The 24,306-nt window shown below is 54.5% G+C and overlaps 4 protein-coding genes across 8 annotated transcripts in view; 3 read left to right on the top strand and 1 right to left on the bottom strand.

Moving 5' to 3' along the window:
• The window catches only part of ESPNL (espin like), a 4,366-nt gene extending 1,001 nt beyond the window's left edge, over positions 1-3,365 (top strand). The window contains exons 2-4 of the mRNA XM_033516744.1: positions 1,330-1,467; positions 1,554-1,754; positions 1,795-3,365. Of these exons, the coding sequence (XP_033372635.1) occupies positions 1,330-1,467; positions 1,554-1,754; positions 1,795-3,045 (1,590 nt within the window). The 3' untranslated portion in view covers positions 3,046-3,365. The remainder of the gene's footprint in view (positions 1-1,329; positions 1,468-1,553; positions 1,755-1,794) is intronic.
• Positions 3,366-3,402: 37 nt separating this feature from the next.
• On the top strand, positions 3,403-7,264 carry KLHL30 (kelch like family member 30). Of its 3 annotated transcripts, none has more exons than XM_015637231.2 (8): positions 3,403-3,701; positions 3,843-4,686; positions 4,767-4,935; positions 5,126-5,212; positions 5,435-5,590; positions 5,677-5,865; positions 6,385-6,530; positions 6,823-7,264. In XM_015637231.2, exons 2-8 carry the CDS (start codon positions 3,913-3,915, stop codon positions 7,072-7,074), a joined length of 1,773 nt encoding a protein of 590 aa, XP_015492717.1. In that variant the 5' UTR covers positions 3,403-3,701; positions 3,843-3,912; the 3' UTR covers positions 7,075-7,264. The 3 variants fall into 3 exon arrangements, with proteins under 3 accessions (XP_015492717.1, XP_018863358.1, XP_015492718.1); XM_019007813.2 differs by having other exon boundaries at positions 3,489-3,701; positions 3,846-4,686; positions 6,324-6,530; XM_015637232.2 differs by having other exon boundaries at positions 3,490-3,701; positions 3,846-4,686.
• A 182-nt stretch (positions 7,265-7,446) lies between these two features.
• LOC107208661 (erythroferrone) lies at positions 7,447-10,935 on the top strand. The gene is made up of 6 exons (XM_015637238.3): positions 7,447-7,814; positions 7,947-8,119; positions 8,210-8,318; positions 8,390-8,480; positions 8,590-8,668; positions 9,054-10,935. Exons 1-6 carry the CDS (start codon positions 7,490-7,492, stop codon positions 9,261-9,263), a joined length of 987 nt encoding a protein of 328 aa, XP_015492724.1. The 5' UTR covers positions 7,447-7,489; the 3' UTR covers positions 9,264-10,935.
• Positions 10,936-12,851: 1,916 nt separating this feature from the next.
• On the bottom strand, positions 12,852-24,247 carry ILKAP (ILK associated serine/threonine phosphatase). Of its 3 annotated transcripts, XM_015637235.3 has the most exons (12): positions 24,121-24,246; positions 23,482-23,547; positions 23,030-23,086; positions 22,016-22,141; positions 21,011-21,137; positions 20,112-20,218; positions 19,620-19,713; positions 17,799-17,886; positions 16,479-16,600; positions 14,621-14,740; positions 13,298-13,379; positions 12,852-13,113 (listed from the first exon to the last, which is right to left on the bottom strand). In XM_015637235.3, exons 1-12 carry the CDS (start codon positions 24,161-24,163, stop codon positions 12,973-12,975), a joined length of 1,173 nt encoding a protein of 390 aa, XP_015492721.1. In that variant the 5' UTR covers positions 24,164-24,246; the 3' UTR covers positions 12,852-12,972. The 3 variants fall into 3 exon arrangements, with proteins under 3 accessions (XP_015492721.1, XP_015492722.1, XP_033372581.1); XM_015637236.3 differs by lacking the exon at positions 23,482-23,547 and having other exon boundaries at positions 24,121-24,221; XM_033516690.1 differs by lacking the exon at positions 14,621-14,740 and having other exon boundaries at positions 12,854-13,113; positions 24,121-24,247.
• Positions 24,248-24,306: the final 59 nt, after the last annotated feature.

Raw genomic sequence — 24,306 nt, 5'->3', positions numbered from 1 at the left:
GAGTCCCCTGAGACTCTGAGCAGATCCCGAAGGGGCCAGTGCCTGCTTTCCTGAGGAGCAGGGTGAGAAAAGAGGCAGAGATGGAGGTTTAGAGCAGAACCTCCTCTACTCTCATGCTCCTGCACACTCTTGCACTGTGGAGAGCTGCAATCCTAGGAGAAGCCCTCCAGGCTGGGGGACACAGCCCTGCCACAACACTCTGCCAAAGATTTCAGCAATTCCAGCAAATTCCCCCATCCTACAGCAAAGCATAACTGGCACTTGTGCTGTGCCTCTATTGCTGGGCAGCAGAAGTTCATCCTCCCCATTAGGGCTGGGTGTCAGCCTGCACTGGAGCCAGGGAGGCTTGAGAGGCTGACTCTGTAATGGATCCTCACCAGCTAATTGGTGTTTATAGGCTTAGATCTGTTGCTTCTTAATTTTATTCCAGCCCCTCGATTGAATTTCTCACATGTAAGTGAGCCCCGTGAGTCCATCCTAGCCATATATAATGGATGGTGGTGGAGGGAAAGAACACAAGTGTGGCTGAATGCCAGTAACTGATGCTCAGGCAGCAGTGCAGCAGAACCCTCTGCTGAACATCCCCCACTGCCAGAGCCTGCCCTCAGTGCCTCTGTGCCAGACACTTCTTATGTTCCCAGCACCTGGCCTGGGGCCATGACCAGCCTTGGCCATTCTCCATTGGTCCCAAGAGCAGGACAAGGCTTGCAGCCAAGTCACCAAGCCACTATCTCCAGGAATGGCACCAGTTCCACACACTGAGCCCTGGTGCTGCCACTTGATGCCCCATCAATTATTAATACAATGCTCAATGCATCTGTGCCCTGGCCCAGCACCACAGCCCTGGCCCCTGTGTTCTCCAGGGCTGCCTAACCACTCCAACCTCCCCTCCTGCCCTGTATTGCTCCTTGCTTCCCATACAGGGGCTTTGGGGGTGCAGCCACACCTCCTTTGTGTTCCCCGAGCAGGGCACGACAGGACCTGGCCCCCTAACTTCAGCGGCAGGTAAGACCCCACTGGGGCTGGGGCAGCAGGCACCCCCATCCCCGAGGAATGCCAGTCTTTCACCCCAGGGAGAGGGACGGGCTGGGGGCTTGGGATGCCCGGAGAAGGGCTGGTGGCCACGGGGCTCAGTCCTTGTCTGCAGAGGGATAGCGGGCAGCAGGGATTCCTGAGCTCTGTCCCTTCCTCTGAAGGAATCAGATCCACCGTGGCTGTCCCCCGAGGAGGGTTCTCCCCAAGGTCCAGGGTGATGTGTCGGGTCACCCCTCCGCTGGGGGGGCGGTCCTGGAGGTGTTTGGGCCTACCTCCCCTTGCTGCCCTCCCCAGGAGGAGGCCCCCGCCTCTGCCCCCAGCAGCCGCCCGGCCCGGCAGGGGATGGAGCCCGGCAGGTCGGTGCCGGCGGAGCTGAAGCTCCGCAAGCCCTCGCAGCGGGCCAGGATCCCGGCGCCCTTCCTCGCCCACCCGGTAGGTCGCTGGCTCGGCCCGCGGCCCCCGGCTCGTCCCCTCGGCGGCCGCACCCTTTCGAGCCCCCCATGACTCTGTCCACACAGGACGGGGTGCCTGGGACGGCCAGGACCCCCGGGCCGGACCCCGCGGAGGCAGACGCGGAATCCCTGGTACCCACACACGATGAGCGGGGCCGGCTCATCCCCGAGTGGAAGCGGCAAGTGATGGTGCGGCGGCTGCGGGCCAGACTGGGGGACGAGGACCCAGCGGGAGAGCAGGTACGAGGGGCACGGGAAGCAGAGGGGGTGCGAGCTCTGGGAAGTCGCTGACCGCCTCTCTCCGCAGGATGCAGCCTCCTGGAGCTTCTCGCCCTCCCACCAAGCCGTGCTGGGCCCGTTCGGGGAGCTGCTGACCGAGGCGGATCTGCATCAGTTGGAGAGGGCAGTGGAGAGCCTGCGGCTGCGGCGGCGTGGCGAGGTGTACCAGAGCGAGCTGCGCCGCCTGGTGCGGGAGCTACGCGCCCTCTTGCCCGCCCCGCTGCTCAACATCTCCGTCCGCAGCCCCCCGCCTGCTCCGGGGCTGCCGCTGCCCCTCTGGTGCGGCCGCCTGGCCGGCGCCGTCAATAGCCTGGCCGCGCTGCTGGGCAACGCCGAGGGGCTGCGGGCTCCCTCCGCTGCCGTCGCCGCGCCCGCCGCTACCCCGGCTCTCCCCGCCGCCGCCGGACATCCCCGGGAGCCGGGGGGCAGCCTGGCGCAGAGGGAGATCCGGCAGTGTGGGGTCTGCGTCCGCAGCCTGCGCGGCGCCTTCGAGCCCGCCTGGGGGGCGGCGGGGAGCGCCCCGGCCGGGGGCGGCGAGGCGGAGGCCGCCAGCGACTCGGGCATCAGCTGCGAGGAGGCGTTTTCCGACGGCGGCGGCGGCTTCCCGCCGCAGGGGAAGGGGCTGGGGCCGGAGTGGGGCAGCTTGAGGAAGGAGCGGATCGTGATGCTCTTCCTGAGCCACTGGAAACGCTCCGCTTACGCGCCCCTACGGCCCGCCGGCGGGGAGCCTCGGGAGACGGCGGGGAGCGGGGCCCGGGCGGCCGCACGCCTGGCGCGGCAGAGAGCGGCCATCCAGCGGCTCCTGAACGGCTGGCGAGATGCCGCCTCCCGCCGCCCCCCGCCGCCGCCCCCCGCCCGCACCCTGCTCTCCCCGGAGCAGTTCGTGTCGGCGGCGGGGGGCGGCCCGGCCGCGTACGAGAGCCTGTCGCTGGAGCTCTTCATGCTGGGCTATTTCCGCATCTTGGAGCAGGACCTGTCCCCCGAGGAGCGCCGAGGCCGCCACCTGCTCTGTTTCGAGGTGTTTGAGCAGCTGGGCCGGCACGGCTGGCGGGCGGTGCGGGCCTTCCACCGCGCCGTCATCGACGAGATCGCGGCCGGGCGGCGCGGCTGGCGCGACGGCTTCGAGGACATCAAGGCACGGTACTTCGGGAGATCGCACAGCCCGGCCCAGCGGCCGGGACAGCCCGGGGAGGAGGGGGACGAGATTTGTCGCTACATCGATCGCAGCTTCGCCTTTTGGAAGGAGAAGGAGGCCGAGATCTTCAGCCTGGAGGAGTGATGCCGAGGGGCTTCGGAGGCCGCGGGCTGCAATAAAAACCTTCTCGGTTCTGTCCCAGCTGAGCGAGGCTTTCCGGGACGGTGAAGAAAGCTGCTAAGATGGGCCGGCCGCCTCAGCTCCCCGGCTCCCCCTTTCCCAGGGCGAGCGTTTCAATCCTCGGCTGCCGCCGCGTGTTTACGGCTGCGGCGGAGTGAGATAAGGACCTTATTTATAGCGGCTCCGACACTGAGAGCCGGACGAGTGAGGAGGGCATCGTGGGGACCCCCTGCTGCCGATGGGGTGGAGGGAGGGTCCTGTGCGAGTTGTCCTTCCAGGCTCGCTGCCCACCCGACCCCTCCGCGAGGGGAGGGCTTTCCTAAAGGCAGCGGCGTTGCGGGATGGGACAACGACGAGGATGGACGGCGGCGAGAGCTCTGCCCGTGCGGTGCCTTTAAGAGGGGGGAGCAGTGTCCAGGTGCCGCCTAAAAATAGCGAGGGCCCCTGGTCCCGGCTGATCCCGTGTGGAGCGGCGTGTCCCTGCGCAGCGCCGGGACCGCGCTCCCTCCCCGCCCGCCGGGCTGGGGAGCACTGCTGACAGCGGGAGCGACCGCCCCAAATCACCCCGAAAATCATCCCCAAAAGGCCGGTGGCCGTCCCGACAGGGCAGCTGTAGCGTGGTGAGGAGAAAACGCCGCCACCGGGGGAGGGGGGGGCTGTGGGAAGCGCTTGTGCCGTCGCTGCTGTCCGTGACTCGGGCACTGGGCAGGGGGGAGGGTGTCGCGGCAGGGGGAGAGGGAGACACGGTCGCCTTTTCCTAGCAGGGCCACCCTCGCCTCCCGCTGCTTGGGCATTGCCCGCCCGTCAGGCCCCACGGCCGTCCCCGGCACCATGGTGAGGAACATGGACGACTTTGACTTCTGCCTGCCTTCGCACGCCCAGGGCGTGCTGGAGGGGCTGCAGCAGTTCCGCACCAACCCCAAACTGGCCGACGTGACGCTGGTGGCGGGCGGGCGGGAGTTTCCCTGCCACCGAGGCATCCTGGCCCTCTGCAGCCACTACTTCTATGCTATGTTCTCTGGTGACTTTGCTGAGAGCATCGCAGCACGGGTGGAGCTAAAGGAAGTCGACCCCAGTGCCCTGGAGATGCTGCTTGATTTTGCCTACACGGGGAAGGTCACCATCAACCAGGGCAACGTGGAGGGGCTGATGCGAACCTCCAGCCAGCTCCACTTCCCTGCTATCCAGAAAGTTTGCAGCCGCTACCTCCGGCAGCAGATGGATGCCAGCAACTGCCTAGGTATCTGTGAGTTTGGTGAGAGCCACGGCTGCCCTGAGGTCTCCTCCAAGGCCTGGTCTTTCTTGCAGGAGAACTTTGAAGCCGTCTCTCTTCAGGAGGAGTTCCTCCAGCTCTCCAAGGAGAGGTTAGCTGTCTACCTCTCCAATGACCAGCTGCAGGTGCAGGAGGAGCGGAGCCTGGTTGAGGCTGTCCTGCGCTGGGTGCGCCACGACCCAGGATCCCGAGCCCAGTTCCTGCCGGAGCTGCTGGAGCTGACCCACCTTGTCTCGCTGCCTGACCAGTACCTGCAGAACCTCCTTGCCACTGAGCCTCTTGTTCGTGACTCAGATGCCAGCAAGGGCCTCATTGCCCGATCCCGCACCATGGTGGGTACCCCCTTCCCCTAAATGCCACTCCCTGAGCTGGGAAGGAGGAGCCTGATGCCCCTCCCCGGCCTCTTCGTCAGGGGCAGAGTGGCACCGGTGCCCTGAAGAACCCCCCAAGCCCACCACAGAAGCTAGAAGAGGTGCTGGTGGTGGTTGGTGGCCGTGTGCTGGAGGATGGTGAGGATGAGGAGAGGGGGCTGGAAATGCCGTCTGCCACCAGAAACTTTGCCTTCTACAACCCCAAAAGCAGTAAGTGCCCCCCATTTCCTCCACCTCCATTTATGCTAATTAACCATCTGTCTACCCCAAAGCCATCTCTTGCCAAACTAAGTGTCAGTTTAGAGAGACACTGGTTGGGTTTGGATGGGTGGAAACAGGGGTGGCTTGGAAAGTGCCATGGCTGGCTGTGGGGTCATTGCTTGGCTCTGCTGGATTTCAGGGCAATGGATGGCTCTGCCTGACTTCCCTGACTACAACAAATGGGGCTTTTCCCTGGTGGCTCTGAACAACGATGTGTACGTCACAGGTCAGTGCCAGGGCTGCTGGTGCAGGGTGGGGGCTTCGAGGAGCAGGGATGGAGGACAGAGGACAATGACATGAGCACGAAGCACAGATGCGGGGCCCAGAGGCTCCTCTCTGAGCAAAATCCTCTCCTTACTCTCTACTTGGGCAAATCTGGCCACTGGCAAGGAATACCCAGGGACAGCTGCCCTTGGAGACGGTGGCCACCTGACCCGTCTGTCTCTAGGTGGCTCCCGAGGGTCCCAGAATGACACGTGGTCAACAACGCAGGCCTGGTGCTTCTGCCCCAGGGATGGTGTCTGGAAACCCATCGCTTCCATGCTGAGAGCCCGGACAAACCACACCAGCGCCGTCCTCAATGGTGAGATCTACGTCATCGGGGGTAAGGCTGCAAAAACCCTGTGGGTGTTGCTAGGGTGGGGGTCCATGAGAGCAGCAGGGTGGCTGCAGTGTCCTGTCACCCTGCAGGGACAACAGTGGATGTGGTGGAGGTGGAGCGCTATGACCCGTACAACAAGAGCTGGTGTGCCATCAGCCCAGCCCTCAAGTACGTGAGCAATTTTGCAGCTGCCAGCTGCTTGGGCAAGCTCTACCTGGTGGGTTCCTGCGCCGTCAAGTACAACGCACTCACTCTGCAGTGCTACAACCCCGTTCAAGGTGAGAGCTGAGCCTGCTGCCACACCCCGCCAGTGCTGTCCCTGGGAGAGGGGCTGAGGGGGATCCCCAGGCAGGTGACCCCCCCCAGACTGCCAGGCATGGGCCTGTGGGATGTGAGCAGGTGCTGGCAGGGTGTGGTGCTGGCTGTGGAGCCCCAGGAGCGTGGCTGTTAGCAGCATGAACTCGAGTCACAGATGTCTGACAGCCCTGGCCTGAGGTTCAGTGCAGTGGAATCTCTGAGGCAGTGGGGTGGGGGAGGCTGCTGACGTCCTGTGACAATGCCACCTCCTCAAGTGGACTCTTTCCCATCCCACAGAGCGGCTACAAACCATGTCCCCACCCCCCACTACTTTTTATGCATGACCTTCCACTGGGATGGGGACTGTGGGTGCCAGTCTGCCTGCGTGGTCTGCCTCCTCCCTTTCAAATTCCCCCTGAAATAGCAATGCTTTTTTCAGCAACTGGCAGCTGCATCGAGAGCCAAGGGTGGGATGCACTGCTAATGACAGCTCCTTGCAGATCTGTGGAGTGTGATCACATCTCCCTTCATTCCCAAGTACCTGTCAGCCCCACGCTGTGCCACCCTTCGTGGGCTCATCTACCTCATCGGGGATAACACCAAGAAGGTCCATGTGTACAATCCAGAGGCCAACATCTGGCAGAAGGTGGGATGTGGGATCAGGCACGATCAGTCTCCCAGGGACATGGGGATGGTGTTCCCAGCTGCTTCCCCTCAGTGCCAGCACTCTCCCTCCTACCCACTCATCCCTTGGCTCTATTAACACCTGCAGAGCTGAGGCTGCCCCATTTCTTCCTCCGTTTCTCCCCATCACATGTGTGAGGCACCAGAAGCCCTTAAACCTCACAGAAGATGGGGTAGACACGTCACTGTCATCTGTGGTAGGAGTAGGAGGTCACCAAGGAATCCCTGCACATCTCACCCTGTCCCTCACACAGGTGCAACTCCTGCACACACTTCATGAGAACGGTGGGATGGTGGCAGTGGGTGACAGGCTCTTTGTCACCGGTGGCCACTGGAAGGGCATGGATGGAGACTACCGGGTAGAAATGGAGGTGTACGACTGCACCAAGGACCTCTGGACGTGCGAGGGCTCCCTGCCCTGTCTCTGGCTCTTCCACAGCTCCTCCTCCATCTTCATGGACACCTCCAAGTGGACAGAACCTTTCCAGAGTGACCATGGGTGGTAGGGGAGCCTCAGTGATGCCCGTCACCCTATGCAGCCATGCTCCCCTTTTTGTGCTGCCTGTTCCGGCAGATTGGCGAGTGAGGGGTGGAAAGCCCAGTGCCAGGCTGGCTGGCTGGGGCATCAGGAGCATGTTCTCCCCCACTAATGCAGGGAAAAGGCTTTTCCTTATAAACACGCTTTGGTTAACGCTCTCTCCTTTTCCTTTGTGTTTTTTTAAAAACCTTTTTCCCCCTCCAAAACTCTAAAGATTTTCGAAGCGTTTAAAAACACGCCGCGCTGAGGAGCCCCAGGGCTGGGTGGGCGGCTCCGGTCCCAGGGGCGCTGCTCCCCGCGGCCCACGCGAGGTTTTACCCGCAGGGAGGTCCCCGGGAGCCGAGGGCAGAGCCCGGCAGCGAGGCGGGGCCGGGAGCGGCGGGATGCGGCTGCCGGAGCTGTGCCTGGCGCTCCTCTGCGCCACCGGCACGGGCACCGAACCCCCGCGAGCAGCCCGGGAGCGGCCGCCGGCTCCGGGAACAGCCGCGGGCCGTGCGGGGCCCGGAGCTGCCCCCGTGGATCCCCGGCAGGCGTGGATGCTGCTGGCCGGGAGCCCCGGGCCGGGAAGCGGCGAGCGGGGCCGCGGCCGGAGCGGGGCTCGCACGGCCCCAGCGGGCGCCGGCGCTCCGGAAAAACCAACCTCGGCTGCCCCGGCCTCCCCCAGGATGCCGGAGGAGCTGCTGAGGGAGCTGCAGCTCCTGCTCAGAGGTACCGGGGCGGGGGAGCCAGGGTGGGAGCTGTGGGGGACAGCAGGGCAAGGCAAAGCAGGGCTGGGCAGCAGAGTTGGGGAAGGTGAAGGTTCCCTTCCTAACGTCAGACTCCGGTGGGGTTTGGGGTCAGGCATGGCAAAGCTGTGCAGGACAGCTGGGGAAGGGCGCAAGGAGGAGGAAAGCAGCAAAGGCAGGCTCCGGGGCGGAGTCCAGCACCGTGTGGAAGCAGCCTTCCATTGCCAAACGCGTGAAGACATCACTGTGGAGCAGAAGATGTGGCAGGAGCTGGGGTTGTTCTACATTGTAAGCGCCCAGCCTGCCCCTTTTCCCTGTGTGCAGGGGCACCTACCCTGGCACAGGGACTCCTCTAACTCCAGCCATTCCCTCTTCCAGCCAGAGAGGGAGGGGAGGTTCCACCGTGGTCCGGGGCTGAACCTGACCAGTGGGCAGTACCAGGCCCCGATTGCAGGGTACTACGCCTTCACCAGCACGCTGCACATCGGTGAGCCCTCAGCCAGGCCATGGCCCTGCCAGGGCAGGCTGGGATGGCTGTCACCCCCTGCTCTGTCACAGCACACAGGGAGCCGCAGAGGAAGGGCCAGGGATGCCGAGGGAGCCGCCTGCGGGTGCTGATCTGTGTGCAGTCCCGCTGCCAGCACAACAGGTATGGCACAGCAAGGCCAGGAACCCTGGGCAGGGAGGAGGGAAGGAGTCCAGCATCCCTGGTAAAGGAGGGGCCTGCTCCCCCCACCACTACTGTCCCTCTTCTGCAGCAATCTGGAGACCGTATCCCAGCTGGGGAACAGTGGGGACCTGTTCACCATCTCTGTCACGGGCACCCTTTACCTGCAGGTTAGTGCTGCCAGCCCCACTGGTGACAGCGCTGGGCAGGAAGGTGCCTTCCATGGGCTGGGCATCAGCTCTGCTTCTCAGGTGACCTCCAAGCCCCAAAGGCAGTCACAGGGCAGAGCTCTGCTAGGGCACTATGGCACAGACCATGGCTGGGCTGCCCCTAAAGGCCCTGTGCCGCTCTTGTCCCAGAAGGAAGGGTAGGGGCAGCTCCTCCAGCTCTTGCTTCCTGTGTGCAGGGGACAGCTCTCTCCTTGGCTCTGGTGCCCAGGGGAGGTGTCCTGGCCCTGCTGATCCCTCTCTCCCCCCAGGCTGGGCAGTATGCCTCTGTTTTAGTGGACAACTCGGCAGGCTTTCCCCTCACAGTTCAAAGTGGCTCCGATTTCAGTGCTGTTCTGCTGGGAGTGTGAAGAGGCACCACGCTGAACCTCTGCCAGCCACCATGGTGTCTCCCCTGCTCAGCACCAAGCCTAAGGAAGAACATTTGCTCATGCAGGAAGCTGCAGTCTGGTCTGATATTGCTTGTGCTGCAGAACCAGCCAGAGATGGACAAAAGATCATGAAGAAGATGGTGATAATAATAAAGCAGCCTGACTAGGACATAAATGCATTCACTTTTATCTAAAGGCTAGGCCTAAAAGTTTATCTTGGAAAACACTACTGACAGTGGCAGCAGATGGTTGCCTTGTCCCTAGGGCTCAGCTCCCACTGTGCCTGTAAGAAGCCCCACACATCCACAAAAGCCCTTACTGGAATTCCCTGCCCACACTTAGTCTCAGCAGCCCAAGCCAGATTATTATCTATCATTATCTATTGCTTTAGCTGTCCTGCAGGCTATGAGCAGTGAAGGTTTGCTGGCAGGAGCAGACATCCTTTGCACTAATCATCAAAGCAAAGTCCCAATAATGCTGCACATTCGATTAAAGCAAATTCTTGTCCTGTGACTCTCCACAGCAGGCACTCCCTGCCTGTGGCACAGGGCCCAGGCTGTGGACAGCAGATACACTCTTTGCTCTGGCTGTGATAGCTGCCTGAGCTGAGGATGGGCACAGCCCTACGTGACCACGCCAGGGCTGCAGGAGAAGCACCAGGAAAGCCGAGCGTTTGATTTCCTAGTAGCACTGCCTAAGTCGTGCCAGCAGCACTGCAAGATAGCCTGAGCTGTACCCAGCCCCACCTTCTCCCAGGGATGTCCCAGGCCCTGCCTGCCCATCTCCAGGGCTGCATCTCCTTGAGGAGCCTGCTGAAGGAGCTGTTAATGCAGCAGTTTATGGGTAGGGGTGTTTGGGTCTGGGGAGGAGGGGGATGCTGACTCAATGCTAACTTCTCCCAAAGCAAAGAGAACTTGTCTCTGAGAGCAATGTTGTGCTTCACCCCCCCCTTCCCATGCCTCATCACCTGAGCTGATCAGGTGGACAGCAGTCTCCTGGCACAGCTCCTGCCCAGCTGCAGAACTTGGCCATGGTAGCACCTCCCAGTCCCCACACACAATGAGCCTTGCTCTGATCAGCTGCCTCCCTTCCTACTACCCACACCTAAGAAGGTAGAGAAGTGTCTGGAAGCAGGACTTGCCCAGCTGTGAGCTGTCCTGTGCAGGTGAGATACCAAGAGTCCAGTGTGCTTGATCACAAAACTGAAAAAGCTAATTAAGACAGAGGTACTCAAAGGGTAATTAAAGTATGGGAAGGGGACAGAACCTCTGTCAGCCCCAAGGGAGAGAACTGCCTGCAGAGCACTTGTGCATGGTTCACCTGTAAGAGACTATCCCAAGATTCCCTCATTTGCCTCAGGACCATCACAAGAACAGAGACTCTGAAGACCCCAGGGGACTTTTGTGCAGGGGTTCTGGCCTGGTTGAGGTAGATGCTTGCTAAGTGACTGTTTGAAGGTGTGCTCCACCTACACACTTGTGATTGTTTGCAGGTGTTTGCTGGGCTGCCTTGTTCCTGCTGCTGAGCAGGGACTGGGGAGGAGCAGCCTGTTCTGTACCTCACACCTGCTTCACAGAGCAATGGGTCTTATCACAATGGCCTGTGAAACTCCCCTCTTGGCCAACTGCCCCTTGCTTTTGAAACAGACTATAAAAGTGACTAAGTTACTTTCTCCGAGGGAAACAGAAGACTCTGTGTCAACAGTCGGCTGAAAGGACTTCGGCATTGGTAGCTATAATCCCCCTTACTCTCTTTTTCCTATACTTTGCTTTCTCTTCTTTTCCCTTTATCACATATTAGTGCTGATGAGCACTCAATAAAGTGTGTTTTGCTGTTTGAGTCCCTAGTGTGCTGATAACCTTTTGTACTCTAAGATCAAATAAAAGAACCACATCACGAATCCCACCTTGTGGATCGTGACACCACCCTGAAGTGGTCCTGGAGCTCTCCTCAGTAGCAGGATGCTGCTGAGCACTGAGGCAAGGAGAGTGCCTTTTCAGGAAACCTCCTGCAGACCCTGTCTTACCATGAAATTAAATGGTTTCTTTTACTTCTGCTAAAGCTGGGGCTGAGCCTGCTTTTCTACCTGTCTGTCTACTCCCAAGCATGGTAAGACCTGCTCCGTCCTTTTCCCCTTTGCCATGAAAAATGGTCATTTTATGGTAATTAACTATACCATAACATTTGCATATTCCATCCTAGCTGGAGCTGTGCTTTCAGAACTTTTTCTAAAAGGCAGAAAAGCAGTGTTGCAAGAGGAGGGAGGGGGAGGGAAAGCAGTCAGAGAAGGATAAGCTAACATTCCCCTCAGCAGCTCTTGCACTGGAATTCAGAGTGGCCCCCTGGAAGGAGCTCCTGAGCTGTGAGCATGGCTCAGCTCTTGCAGCATGGCACAGTATAAGAGGTAGAAAAAGGGGGAGCTTAGAAGAGAAAGCAAATTACCTTTCTGAAATTTTCCATCAGGGTTTCTTTTGCCAGAAACAGAAGCAACTCCACACTACTCTGTCTGGGCGCTCCAAATTTGCCTTTCAAGAGTAGAAACAGGAGTATGCTGCTTACAAAGGCACTCCCTCTCAGCTCATCCTGCAGTGCAACCTTACATCACAGTACACAGGAATGGCTGCAAGCAGAATAAGCTGGCAGAGGACAAGTGTTACCCAAAATTTATGCCAAGAGGGCCACTTCCTTCCTTAGCCCTCTGCTGAGAGTCAGTGTGCACCCTCAAACTAAGGCCATGAAGTGTAGCTGACTACTCCTGGAGCAGAAATAGAAGTAGGATGGTCAGGCCACCTGTCCCAAACAGGACAGCCATTGTGTGCTCCAGCAAACAGCCCAGGAGCTGGGACCATCTCCCAGAGTTCCAGGGATACAGAACACAGAAAGGAGCCAAGGAAGCCTCGCAGCTCTGCACAGGGCTATGCACAAAACAGCAGGCACCACCCTGCCCCTGCCCCCTTCCCCTGGGACCATAGCTGTGCCTCATCAGAACAAGGAGACAACCACAGTGCAGAGCCCTCAGCTCACCTCACTCCCTGCCCCCCTCATACACAGGGTGGGAAATTGGAAACTTAAGTGCTTAGATAGCCCAGTCCATTTAGCTTTCATTCTGTCACTTGGTCCTCAGCCAAATTTTCTCTGGAAAACAGCACACTGACTGCAGCAGCAGCTGGTAGAGGCACTGAGGATGAGACACCAGACACTTATTAGTACCTAAAACCTGCAAGGCCTTCTCCTCAGATAGCACAGACAAGCACAGAGCCTGCCTCCAGCTCAGCTGCCTGGCCAGTCCGTTTGGTGAAAACACTTTTTCCAAAAAGCATTATGAGCAAACTCCGGCCCTTTTTTCCATACCAACATTGTGGTAAAACTCCAAGATGTTCTGCAAGCACGGGCCAGGCATGCTGCTGCTCTGGAAGCTGTGTTTGTGCCCCTCAGCTGCAGGCAACCTCAAAAGATTTCCTACTTCCTACACACTACTAAAAGTGTGAAGAGGACAGCCCATGCCACATCCCAAGCTGATGGCCTAGAGTACCTCGCAGTCTGTATGGTACAGCCATTGGAGCTCCCATTGAGTCCTGGAACTCTGGACTCTCCCAGGGTCTTGCACAAAGCTCAAGGATATTGACAGCAGAACTGTCCCATTTCAAATAGCTGGCAGGGCTCATGCCTCCAAATGCTTCTTGCTAGCACCCCTGCCAAATGAATTTACTGCATTTGCAAAGACATTCAACCCTACCAGCTAAGTGAGCTAAACCTCTTAGAAAAAAACCCATCTTTATTTACACTGAAGAGCATCCAGCAGGACCCACCCTCTCCCAGCCACACATGCATGCACACAGACCTCTCCCCTTCCTTCCATCCAGCACACCTCATCCCTCAGTGCTCTATCCGGACCACCATGACCGTGACGTTGTCGGCTGAGCCTCGCTGCACTGCCTTGTTGGCCAGTCTGTTACAGGCAGCCTCATAGCGAGCATCTGCTTCCAGCTTCCCTTCTCTCATCTGGATATTCTTATCCTGTTGGGACAAAGGAATTTGATTGCTCCCAGCCAAGGTAGGTACATTGTATTTTCCAAGCACTGGAAAGCAAAACAAACACAGACAACCTAGGGACTAAGGGAGGATACTCTGGCAGGAGTCATCCCATGCCCTCTGCACTGACAAACTGACAAACCCAGCCCCCATGCCGCCTTCTCCTCACCTCCAGGCAGGACACAATGAAGTTCACAGCTTCTTCTGGTGAAAAGACTTTAAAGAGGCCATCACACGCTATCAGAATGAACCTGCAAATCAAGTGAAGACACGTTCCAAGGCTGAATTTTTGGATTCCCAGCTTGCAAATCCCTCCAATCTATTTTATGAACATCCATGCTCGGATCCAAAGGGAAGATGCCATAAAAGCTCATCTGAAAATCCCTTGAGACCTACCATTCATTCCTCAACTCAAAATACAGGACAAAGAGACGGGTAACTAATGTAAGACCTAGATCAGGACATCCTGGCTGTCCCACAACACTGGCAAGATCACATATGATCCTGGTCAAATGCTCCATTGTTCCTCTAAGAACTGGTTCTATCCTTAGAGTCCTTTCCATTCATGTGTTTTCCCTGTGAAGCAGCTAATGCAAGGAAATAGACAAACAAAGCTGAATCCCTCATGTATCACTTTAAATTTCTACACTACTGAGGTATGCGGTAATTTAAATATCCAAATTCAAAAGAAAAGCCTATGACACAACAAAAACTCTGACACAGGCTGCAGAAAGCTGAGGAGATACAAAGCCCAAGGCAAGGACAGCATCCCCCTTAGGATGGGAAGACAGCCTGCTGTGCACTCCCTGCCTGCACAGGGAATTGTATTAACCAGAGCCACCAGGACAAAGAAAACTACAAACAACCTACAGAAGTGGTCAGTCTGCACATGCCTCTGAAGACATCATTTCAGTGCTTGATACCCAAGAGTATCTTTAGAAATATGTTTGTGGATCACTTGATATGGAACTCTAATCCCAGAAAAAGCACCAGTACTGGGTTACACTCTCACCTCTGAGTCTGCAGGGCCATACTGACACAAAAGCTCACTGCAATTTGTCGTTGCCAATCATATCATGGAAAAGTATCTCAAATCTTCAAATATCAGAGCTGAATGCAACGGTGTTTATGGGCACTACAGCTGCTAGAAACAACTCTTGGACAGGATGGAGACCCAAGAACTCAAGCCTTAACTGCTTGAACACTGGTTTGTGAACCTAATCAAAGCACAGAAGATATCCAAAGCCTGTGTATGCTATTGCTATGAGGCTGGCTCCTCCAAGAGGAGCCTTCACAGTATCTTGGCAGAGCAGCAGCATTATCTCACTGTTCTGATAAGGAACAGAAGCAGACAGACGTGAGCAGTACGAGCATCCTCTAATTCTGGGGGAGATCAGTCTGAAGTGCCTTGGCTCTCACAGCAGAGCAAACGTGCAGCTTCTGCTGAGCAGAACTGGGACAGACAACCCCCCCATGCAAGGGTAAACTTTACCTGTCATTGTGTGTGAGTTGGCAGCGTTTGATATCTGGCACAGAGATTACACCACAGCGTTTGTACTGGCCATCCCCAATGGAGCGGGAAACCTCCAGCACTCCCAGGACTCTTCCATCCCTGCACAAGGAAAGGAAACACTCAGAGCCCTCCCCACAAATAGTGTGTATTTCACTGCACTGCCTGATGGGGACACTTTGTGCATCCATCTGCTTGTACAAATGATAAGCCACTTCCCCAGCAAGTTTAAATCTTCTCTTCAAAGTCTCTTCCCTTTCTGTATGTTTGTGTGAAGCTCTGGGAAACAAGTGAGGGGGAGGAGGAAATGAAGTCAGGAGACTTCAAGGCTGTTTTGTGTCACCCTGCCCTAACTCAAGTCCTGCTTAGCCTAGCAAACTGGGGCAGTAAGTTATATGTGAGCTGAAGTCCCAGGGGCATAATTTGAATAGAGATTATTTTTTGGCAAGATGTCTAGTACACTGCTCTTCACTAGAAGGAGAGTGGCAGAGGCAAGAAGTCTGAGTCAGCAGCCCCTCCTGTGTCCTGTCTGAGGACACCAACCCCTACAGACTGGCTCAGCTGCAGGCAGTTCCCAGGAGTGAGAAACAGGACACATTCAGCTCCTGATCTCTGGGCCAACCACTGATTGCAGCAAGCAGTTCCGTGAAACCTAAATTACAACACCCCTTAGGAAACAGCTCTGGTTTGTTAAGCTTTTCTAATTAACCGAGCTCCCTAGAGAAACAGCTTCCCACACTTCACCTTTCCAACAATCAAGCATCTTCTCCCAAAAAGGCTCTTCTGTGCCCTCTGGGAATACAGAAAGCTCATTGATCTCCTAGTCCAAGCAGCCCCATTTGAGATAAAAGCAAGAAGCAAGGCATGTCACAGAGATCTGATGCTCACACACTTTGTGGCTTATCTCTTGGGCCCAAAATATTGAACTGCAAGCAGTGGGAGAGGCTCCCAGGCAGTCAGGGACTGAAAGGAACTAACAGACACTGGGGCCATCTCTTTGCCATGTGCAAAGAGAGATCAGTGCTAAGCGTAAGCAGCAGCATGCGTTCCCCAGAGATAAGGGGAACAAAGTGCTCCAGACACGGCAGCATAACAGAACTGAGCCCACCTCTCTCCACCCTGGGTACATTTTGCCTCCACAGGAATGAAGATACTTCACCTGCACTGAATCCTCTCTTTGTGAGGATGCCACTAAATCAAGAAACAGCCTTCAAAGAAGAGAGAGAACCTAGCCAGGGAAACAAGACTCAGCTGTTGTGTTTGGCACCCGCTCCCAAAACAACCATGCAATCCTTTTTGCACAGGAACATTAAAATAATCTTATTTTGGCTCCAGAAAACTCCCTCCTAATGCAGAGAGCCTCAGTGCATCAGCCAACCCCAGGGGAGCAACACCAACTGACATTGAGGGCTTTTTGTGCTCTCTCAAACCATTCCCCCTCTCACAAGAGAAGGAGAGAGGAGTCATGCTGCAAGGAAATGAGTTCTGTTCAGCATCACAGTGTGCAGAAAGCAGTAACTTCTTCAACAATCCAATCCAGCTCTGTAGATCCAAATCTGTAGCTCAAGCTTAAGCATGCCTAAGCTGGTATCCCACTGCCAGGCTTTCACATGGGTCCTGCCTTGGCCATCCTAAGCCCCTGGCAACCATCAACCAACCATCAAGCAACTCCTGTAACTGAATCCTTATAGGCCTCAGGCACCACTGCGCTTCCCACAGGCAGCAACAGGTTCTCTCAACTAGGATGCATACTGGGCTTAGGAAACTTGTAAACCTCAATGCTCAGGCCCAAAATCAGGAGAGGGTTTAAATTAGCCCATTCACACCCTCAGGCACTTACCTGACGTTTCCCCCAGCTTTCTGTATCCGCATCCGCTCCTCATACTGGGTGGGGTTATGCTCCTTACTGAGGCTTAAGGCTGTGTGCTTCTGACTCTCCTCGTTATAACGACACAGAATCGCCTGTGCTGACAAAAGCCCGTCATCAAACAACAACACAACTGCACATCTTCCTGAGAGAGAGCCCCAAACTGTAGTGAATGGTCCTACATCAGGCCAGAGACTGGTGGCCAGTGGAGTTTCTCAGGGCTCATTGCTAGGCAGGAGGTGCTGCTCAGTACTTTTATCAGTGATCTGGATGTAAGAGTTGAATGCAGCATTCCCAAGTTTGCTGATGACACCGAACTGGGAGTGCTGTGGAGTCTCTGGAGGGACAAGAGGCCTTGCAGAGGGATCTGCACAGATGCACCACTGGGCAGTGCCAGTGGCACAGAATCACTGAGTGCTGGATTCTGTGCCCAGGGTGGAGTAACACCGAGCACGAGTGCAAGCTGGGAGAGGAGTGGCTGGGGAGCCTTGCTGGAAGGATCTGGGGGTGCTTGTTGGCAGCAGCTCAGTGGGAACCATCACCAGGAGGGCAAATGGCAGCCTGGGGGCACCCAACACAGCATGGCCAGCGGGGTGGGAGAGAGGAGGGTCTGGCTGTGCTCAGCACTGGGACAGCCTCACCCACAGCACTCCAGCATTAGAGGTGATGGGAAGGTGCTGGAGAGTGTCCAGAAGAGGAAAACCACACTGGTGCTGGGGCTGGAAAGTGACCTGGGAGGAGGCTGAGGGCTCTGGGTTTGTCTGGGTTGGAGAGAAGGAGGCTCAGGTACAACCTTAGCCCCCTCTGCAGCTTCCTGAGGAGGGGGCATGGAAAGGGAAGTGCTGATCTCATGGGAATGCTGAACCCAAAGCAGGGCCAGGGGAGGCTCAGGCTGCGCATTAGGAAGTGTTTCTTTACAGAGCATATAATCAAATACTGCACCAGGCTTCCTGGAGAGGTGGTTGATGCCCCAGACTGTCAGTGCTTAAGAGGTATTTGAAAAATGGTGTAAGTCTAGGGCTGCCCTGAATTGATCAGGCAGTTGGACCAGATGATTGTCATAAATATTCTTGATACTGTGAGATATTTAGCACCATCAAGAGAGAGCTTTTGCACACCTCTGTTTTACACAGGAGACAACACAGAAGTACTCTGTACCCACCAAAAACAAGATGTTTTGTAGGAACAGTTGAGTAGCTCACGACAGCTCAGACATCCCAAACAAACAAACAAAAAAGCCCACAAAGCTCTGGGCAGAATAAAGATCCCGTCAGTGGTCTCCATTCTGCTTACCCGGCTGTCCCCAAGGTTGGCTATGTAGAGAATATTGTCAACAGCTAAGACACAAGTAGCTGTGGAGCCATCCTTCCATGCTGGCTTCCTGAAGTGAACAAAAATGAGATTACTAAAGGGGAAAAACAACACTCAAGAAGTTACAGTGTTCTTGGGGAGTCAAAGTAGTGTCCTGTGCCACCACACAACAATCAGGTAGCACAAGCCCACGGCAGCTGCCTGCTAGCAGCTCAGGTTGGTGATAAAGCTGGACAAGGACAGAGGAACTAGACAGACTACAGATTTCTGAATGCACAGCCAATGCCCAGCTGGTGTAAATATTGCCAACCATCACTCCCACACCAACTCTTCCTCACACTCAGCTCCCAGGAAACCTTGTAGGTGAGCAGAACAGGCTCAGCCCCTGATGGCTGCCCAAAAGCTATAGCATCACAAGCACTCCACATTCCTCCTTGGGAAGCTTCTTCTTTGCTGCAAAAGGAAGGTACAGACAACTATGCAGCAGAAATGCCTTCTTTTTTGCTTACATTTTCCTTCCTTTTATGACAGCATCCCTGCGCCCTCCCCCACCTCAGCAGCACCACCACTGGCTCAGTCACTCTCCTATTTCACTTCCTGTAGTTAAGCTTTTATCTCTAGAGGTCTAGGTAAAATGAGAAGCATTTCTTAGATTACAGCTGCCAGACTAGACCTGTCCACAAAAAAGCCTGGCTATGATGCCATTCTTCACTGGAACTAGCTTTGAGAGACTAATTTCTAGACCTATTTCCCCCAGTTTTTCCTTACTTTGAAGGTGTGGCTGAATGAACATGATTAATTTCACAGCTATTGCTCGTGATCCTTTGTAATGCCTTTGCCATAACTCACGTTTTTCACCAGATGCTGGTTTGAGAAAGACATTATTGTGACAGACTCAAGAAAGCATCTTCTTTTTGGCTGGTTGGACTTATTGTTCTGATCATGCTTAAGAGACTGAGCTAGTTTGCAATTTACTTAAAGTTGAAAGTTTTCAGGGAATCACAGAACCAAATGCATCAACAATCCCTCCACCTGTGACAGCAGTGTTCACTGTGAAATAATAACACTAAAAAAAACCAAACCAAATGTGTGTAAAGGATTGGTAACAAAGTGACTGCACTGAAATGCAATCTACATCTTCCCTAGTCCACACAGCCCCTGTGTCAGTTCAGCAGAGACTGAGAGGTCAGGGAGCTTGGCACTTCACACCCAGCTGCAAGACAGGCTGGCGTTTACCCCATGGAGGGACATTCTTCATCAACATCTCTGTTTTCTAAAGAGTTGGAGAAAGCAAGATTTAAATCTACATTGGGAGACGTAGGTCTTTCAACACAGGGCATTAAAAGCTGCCTCAGGGATGTGTTCCAGCCCGGCAAGCACAGCTCTAAAGAAAGCTTAGTGGCCTCTACAGATCCCTCCTGCCACACACTGATTGCCACCAACAGAGACCCCCCATCTCAGGCAGCATGTGACAAGTCTTTAAAAAGAAGGCAAACGAGATGCTCTGGTAAGGACAGAGGTGGGCCTTGGACCTCTTTGGCTTCCTTCCTTCATGAGGAACATGCAATTCAGTCTAAGCCATCCTACAGACTGCTTACCATAGAGTAAGACCAGAACATGCCATGATCTAGCTCTAGCAAGCACTTAGCTGACACAGTCACACCCTGGCACAGTGGATGGAGCTCTGGAGTTTTGCCAAAGCACAGGCATGACATAAGGAAGGTTTCCTCTGCCCTGCTCACAGCTCAGACCTCAGAGATGCACACTAAGAAATACAAATGAACAGAAAGTATTTGCACTTACTGGCTGGATGCCTGCTTTAGAAACTCTTCATCTGTGTGTTTGAAGGTGTCCAGAAGGCATCTCTTCACAGTTTTCTCCACGCTGGCTACCTCACCTGTCAGAGAAAACAACAACTAAGCTCCAAGTAAAACTGATCTATCCTAGTCTGTACCTTTGCTCCATCCAACATTCAGTCAGGCAGTGCATCTCTTGGACTCTGCAGAGCAGCTGGGCACATCCTGGGCTTACCCTACCAGAAATCTCTGCAGTAGTGTATATGGAGAGTTTATGACAAATCTCTCTACCATAGGAATATTTTTCACACTTGATGTAGCACTGCCAAAAAGGCTTCCAGCCCTCTTCCCCAGGAGACAGCTATCTCACAAGCCCTCTGGGAATAAGGGATGGGTACTGTAGGACTACACCCAAACAGATCAGTTTCCCTTATCCACTGCCAAAGCAGTAAAGGTGATGGTTGTCCTCCTTCCACTGTCCTTTTTCCACTCCTCTCACCTTTCGGAAATTTCTTAATCAGGTTTTGGTGCAGATTCTGTGCTGCAAATTTTGAGGCTCGGACTCCCCCATGGCCATCAAAAACTGCAAAGTACGAGACTCGTGTGCTGTGAGGGAACAAAAAGCAGCAGAAAGAGGCTAAGAAAGGCCATTGCCAGGGAATGGGACTGAGTACAAGTACATTCCTCTCCATAGTATCCTGCCCTGTGTCAGCCAGACTGAAAATCCTGCACTCCAAGGCACAAAAGGCAGCAGGTCTCTGAGCTCACATATTCAGCATTAACATGGTTTACATGCTCCAGCACTGAGCTGAGAACTTTCTTGTAATTTTCCCCTCCTCAAGAAAATGAAGGGCTAAAGTGTTTACAGACCTCAACTCAACATAAAAGCAGACAAACACTTTACCTCAAGGACACTGCAACTCTCCAGCACTATAGATATCAGTCCAGCCAATCCTACAGAACCTTCCATGCCTAAGCTTGTCCCAGCTATGCTACAGACAAAAAACTTGGATATCTTAGAACACAAACCTCTTGGGACAGTACTAGTATCAGGGTGATGCTTGAGAACATTTTAATTTTACATACCCACTTACATTTGGGTAATAGAGGATCAACATCCAGAGTTATTGGGCCCTCATGGTCCTTGTAAACTCAGTGACTGGATCCACTAAGCACCCCTCAAAGGGAGATTTTTGTACACAGTAGCCCTGTGAATTGCCTGGGAACACAGCTAGCCAATAATTTACCCCGTAACAAGCCCAGACCATGCACCCCAAGACAGACAGACAGGAGCATCAGCTGTTCAAAGCAAAAAGGATCACCCCATGGGCAGAGCTGAAGCAAGCTGGAGCTCCCTCACCCCCAGGATGGCTGTTGTGGCAGTTGAGGCCCACTTACATTTGGGAGGGCAGAGGCTGGCATTCCTCAGTGATATCGTTTAAGATGACATGTGCATCCTGCATATCTTCTCTCTCACCTTTTCTCTCTGCCACATAACCCTTCAGTCCAAGAATGCCCACTGATCCTAAAGGGGAACAAAGCAGACACACAGACGCAAATCAAACTCCCCCATCTCCTCAGCTCAGCCTAAAAACCAGTAAGTTCTCAGCTTTCAGACTACTGTCCTGGCAGTGCAGCCCTCATCCTGCAAGAAAACATCTACCATCTGTTGTAACAGGAACGTGTTTATTTCGTAACATGGGTTTTTATGGGTCCCCAAGGTCAGCAGCTCTAAAAGCAGCCTGCCCTCATTTCAGCAGGCAGCTGTAGCTAAGCAGGACTGCTGGCCATCAGGCAGGACTCTTACCAAACAGGGGCAGGGGAGAGGGTGGGCAGGGGAAGCATGTGGCACTGAACCTGCAGATTAAGTAAAGCACAGCTTTAAAGAGTGCACTAAGGACAGGAAATCCAGGTCTGATGTTCCAGGGACATGTCCTTTCCTTTGTACCCCTCAACACATATTACTCCCCAAGCTGCAACGCAGCACGCAGGCACCGAAGGCCCTGCATGTAACAAGCCTGTCTCATCCCCACTCTGGCATCCTTAGCAGCCAGCAGAGATCTGTGGATGTGGCAAAAGAAAGAGGTGTGGATCCAGCCTTACAGAGGTTCCACACCCAATCTCTCTCTTGGCAGCAGAAACACTTATCCTGCCAGTGCTGAGGTGCTTGCTGCTCAGCTCCTGCTGGCTTCAGCAGGGACGGTAAGAAGGTCCAGGTGAAGGAGGCAGATAAAGCCAGGAAGCTCAAAGGAGCTTCCACAGACCCCTGCAACAGTTTTTTTCCTACAAGAGACTGAAAAGGCAAGCAGACTGAAGAACCAAAGCTTAGCTTTGTTCTGGACTTACTCAGCCCAACGCCAAAAGTACAAATTGAGTACATTTGTTTTCAAACTGTCTGAAAACCTTTACAAACTTTCTTTTCCACAAGTTCTTCCCTGCCATTCTTCTCTTCCTCTTCCTCCAAGGACTTTCTCTTCTGCCCTTTCTCTTGGCTCCCTGCTGATGAGACTTGCTTAGTAGCACTGGAGGCTGAAAGAAAGCAAAAATGCAGGTGGCTCAAGTGTTTCAGGACTGTTTTACTTGCATAAATTCAGCAGCAAGTCCTTCTATACCAAAGCACACTCAGGAGTGCAGGCTAACACACATAGCATTAAGTGACTACAGTTATTACTGAACAACCCACATGCTTTATTCCTTAGCTATCAGGTTGTGGTTTTTTTGGGGGGGTTGTTGTTGTTTTTTGGTTTGTGGTTTTTTTTTTTTTTTTCAGTTAATTGCTCAGGAAGTTAATGTTACAGGCTGGAACATTCCTACATTATTAATATTATTATTATTATCCTCTATGACCTCTACCCACAACAATGCAAGTAAACTTATTTTATTACTCTGAATGTGCATTTTTTTAAAGGGTTCAGAAGAAGGCTACAAATTAAAGCTAGCAATCAAAACCTGATGTCAGAACTCTGGCTTTTTCCTTCTGGAGATTTAGGCTCCTATGGGTACAGTGAATTATCCCCCCAGGTGACAGCAAGCACATGGCTGCAAGCAGAAAGCCTTGCCAGGGCAGCAGTCTGGGTTTGAAGCCATTTTCAGCAAGGAACAAGGAGGCAGCCTATGCCTACAGCAGAAAAGCAGCCAGGGCAGTGGCTGTGCCCAGGCACTTGCCCTCCCAAAGCAGAGAGCTTTCAGAGAACAAGGCTCCCCAAAAGTCAATAATGTACTTCTGGGAACAGGCCTAATTTTAAGATTCAGAACCCTGATTTAAACAATGGGGGCACAGCCATGACAAGTGTCAGCCTATCTGGACTGGAGAAATAAGCAGCAGGTTAACTTGCTTTGCGTCCAACACAACACATCATGGGCTTTTCTCAGAGAAGGGTGGCTCAGCAGAGGCTGATGAGGGACACAGCTCTTTACCTGGGTCACTGCTGCTGGCTGGTGGGAGACCATCGAAGAGCAAAGAGCCTTCTTTTCCTGGAGCACAAGAAGCAGACAAAAATAACTACATATTTTTGCTTCTTTCAGGGAATAATGCTTTGCCTATGTCTCTCCTGAGGTGAAGAAATTATGTCAGTTTACCAAAGAGAACCAAATTCCTACTTCCGTTACTAGTCATGCAATTCCAGGCTTTGCCTTTGTTCCAGAGAACATTTTTAAAGAACGTTTTATAGAATATATGTGGAACATCTATAATACCCTGGTTATAAAAAACCAAACAGGATGCAGCTGGTCTGCATACCAGCACTGATAACCCCACTGTCTTTATTCTACCTAACAAAGAACAGGATTTACACACATTTCATCGGAAAGAGATGCTGATGCAGAAAAGACAGAAAACCAAACTAATGGCAGGAACAGAGCACCCGTACCTGAGTCAGCACTGCTGGATGGTGGGAGATCATCAAACAGCAGAGGCCCTTTATGGGCATCTTTCCCTGCAAGGCACCAGGCCAGAGTAAGGAAACAGGCACTCCTGGGGGGAACTGTTCTGAAAGGACCATCCCCAAGCCAGCACAGCTATGGTAAACCAGGAGAGCTTTACAGTAATTTTAGCAGCTGCTACACAAGCAAAATAACCACCTGCCCGGGGCTGAGGTGAACTTTTGTCTTGAGAACAGGTTTTTGGTTGTTTTTTTTTTTTTGCTAGCAATCCACTAAACCCGCATTAACATCCCTCAGCAGCACAGTGAGGGGAAAGGCTCCAACATGGTTCAAACCGCAGGGAACTGCAGTTCATACAGAACATGCAAAACCACGGTCTAAACTGCAGCGAGTCCCAGAGGAAAAGAAAACCACAAAACCCACCAAACCCGGCCATTTCTCCAGCGATTTTTAACCCGTCCCCTCATCCTCCCCCTTGCCCCTCAAGCTCCCTGTGGCGGCGGCCTGGCAGTGCGCACTGCCCACGGCTGAGCTGCAGCAGGCCCGGCGGGGCCCGCAGCCCGTCAGGTGAGGCCGCGGGCCAGGGCCGGGCGGCCAGCGCGGGCCCGAGCGGGTCGCGGCCTCACCCGCGGCGGCGCCGGGCTCGGGCAGGTCCCCGAACAGATCCATCGCCGCCGCCGCTCGCTCCCGCCCGCCCCGGCGCCGGCCCAATCCGCACCCGCGGAGGGCCGGAAATGCGCCCGCGCCTCGGCGGCAGCGGAAACACCGCGCTGGCCCCGCCCACAACGACCGTGCCCGTCCTCTCCACCAAT

This window comes from Parus major, chromosome 9 (assembly GCF_001522545.3).
Source record: "Parus major isolate Abel chromosome 9, Parus_major1.1, whole genome shotgun sequence".
In the NCBI taxonomy this organism is placed as follows: Eukaryota; Metazoa; Chordata; class Aves; order Passeriformes; family Paridae; genus Parus; species Parus major.
The sequence above is the reverse complement of the archived record's forward strand: the minus strand, read 5'-3'. Positions and strand labels throughout refer to the sequence as shown.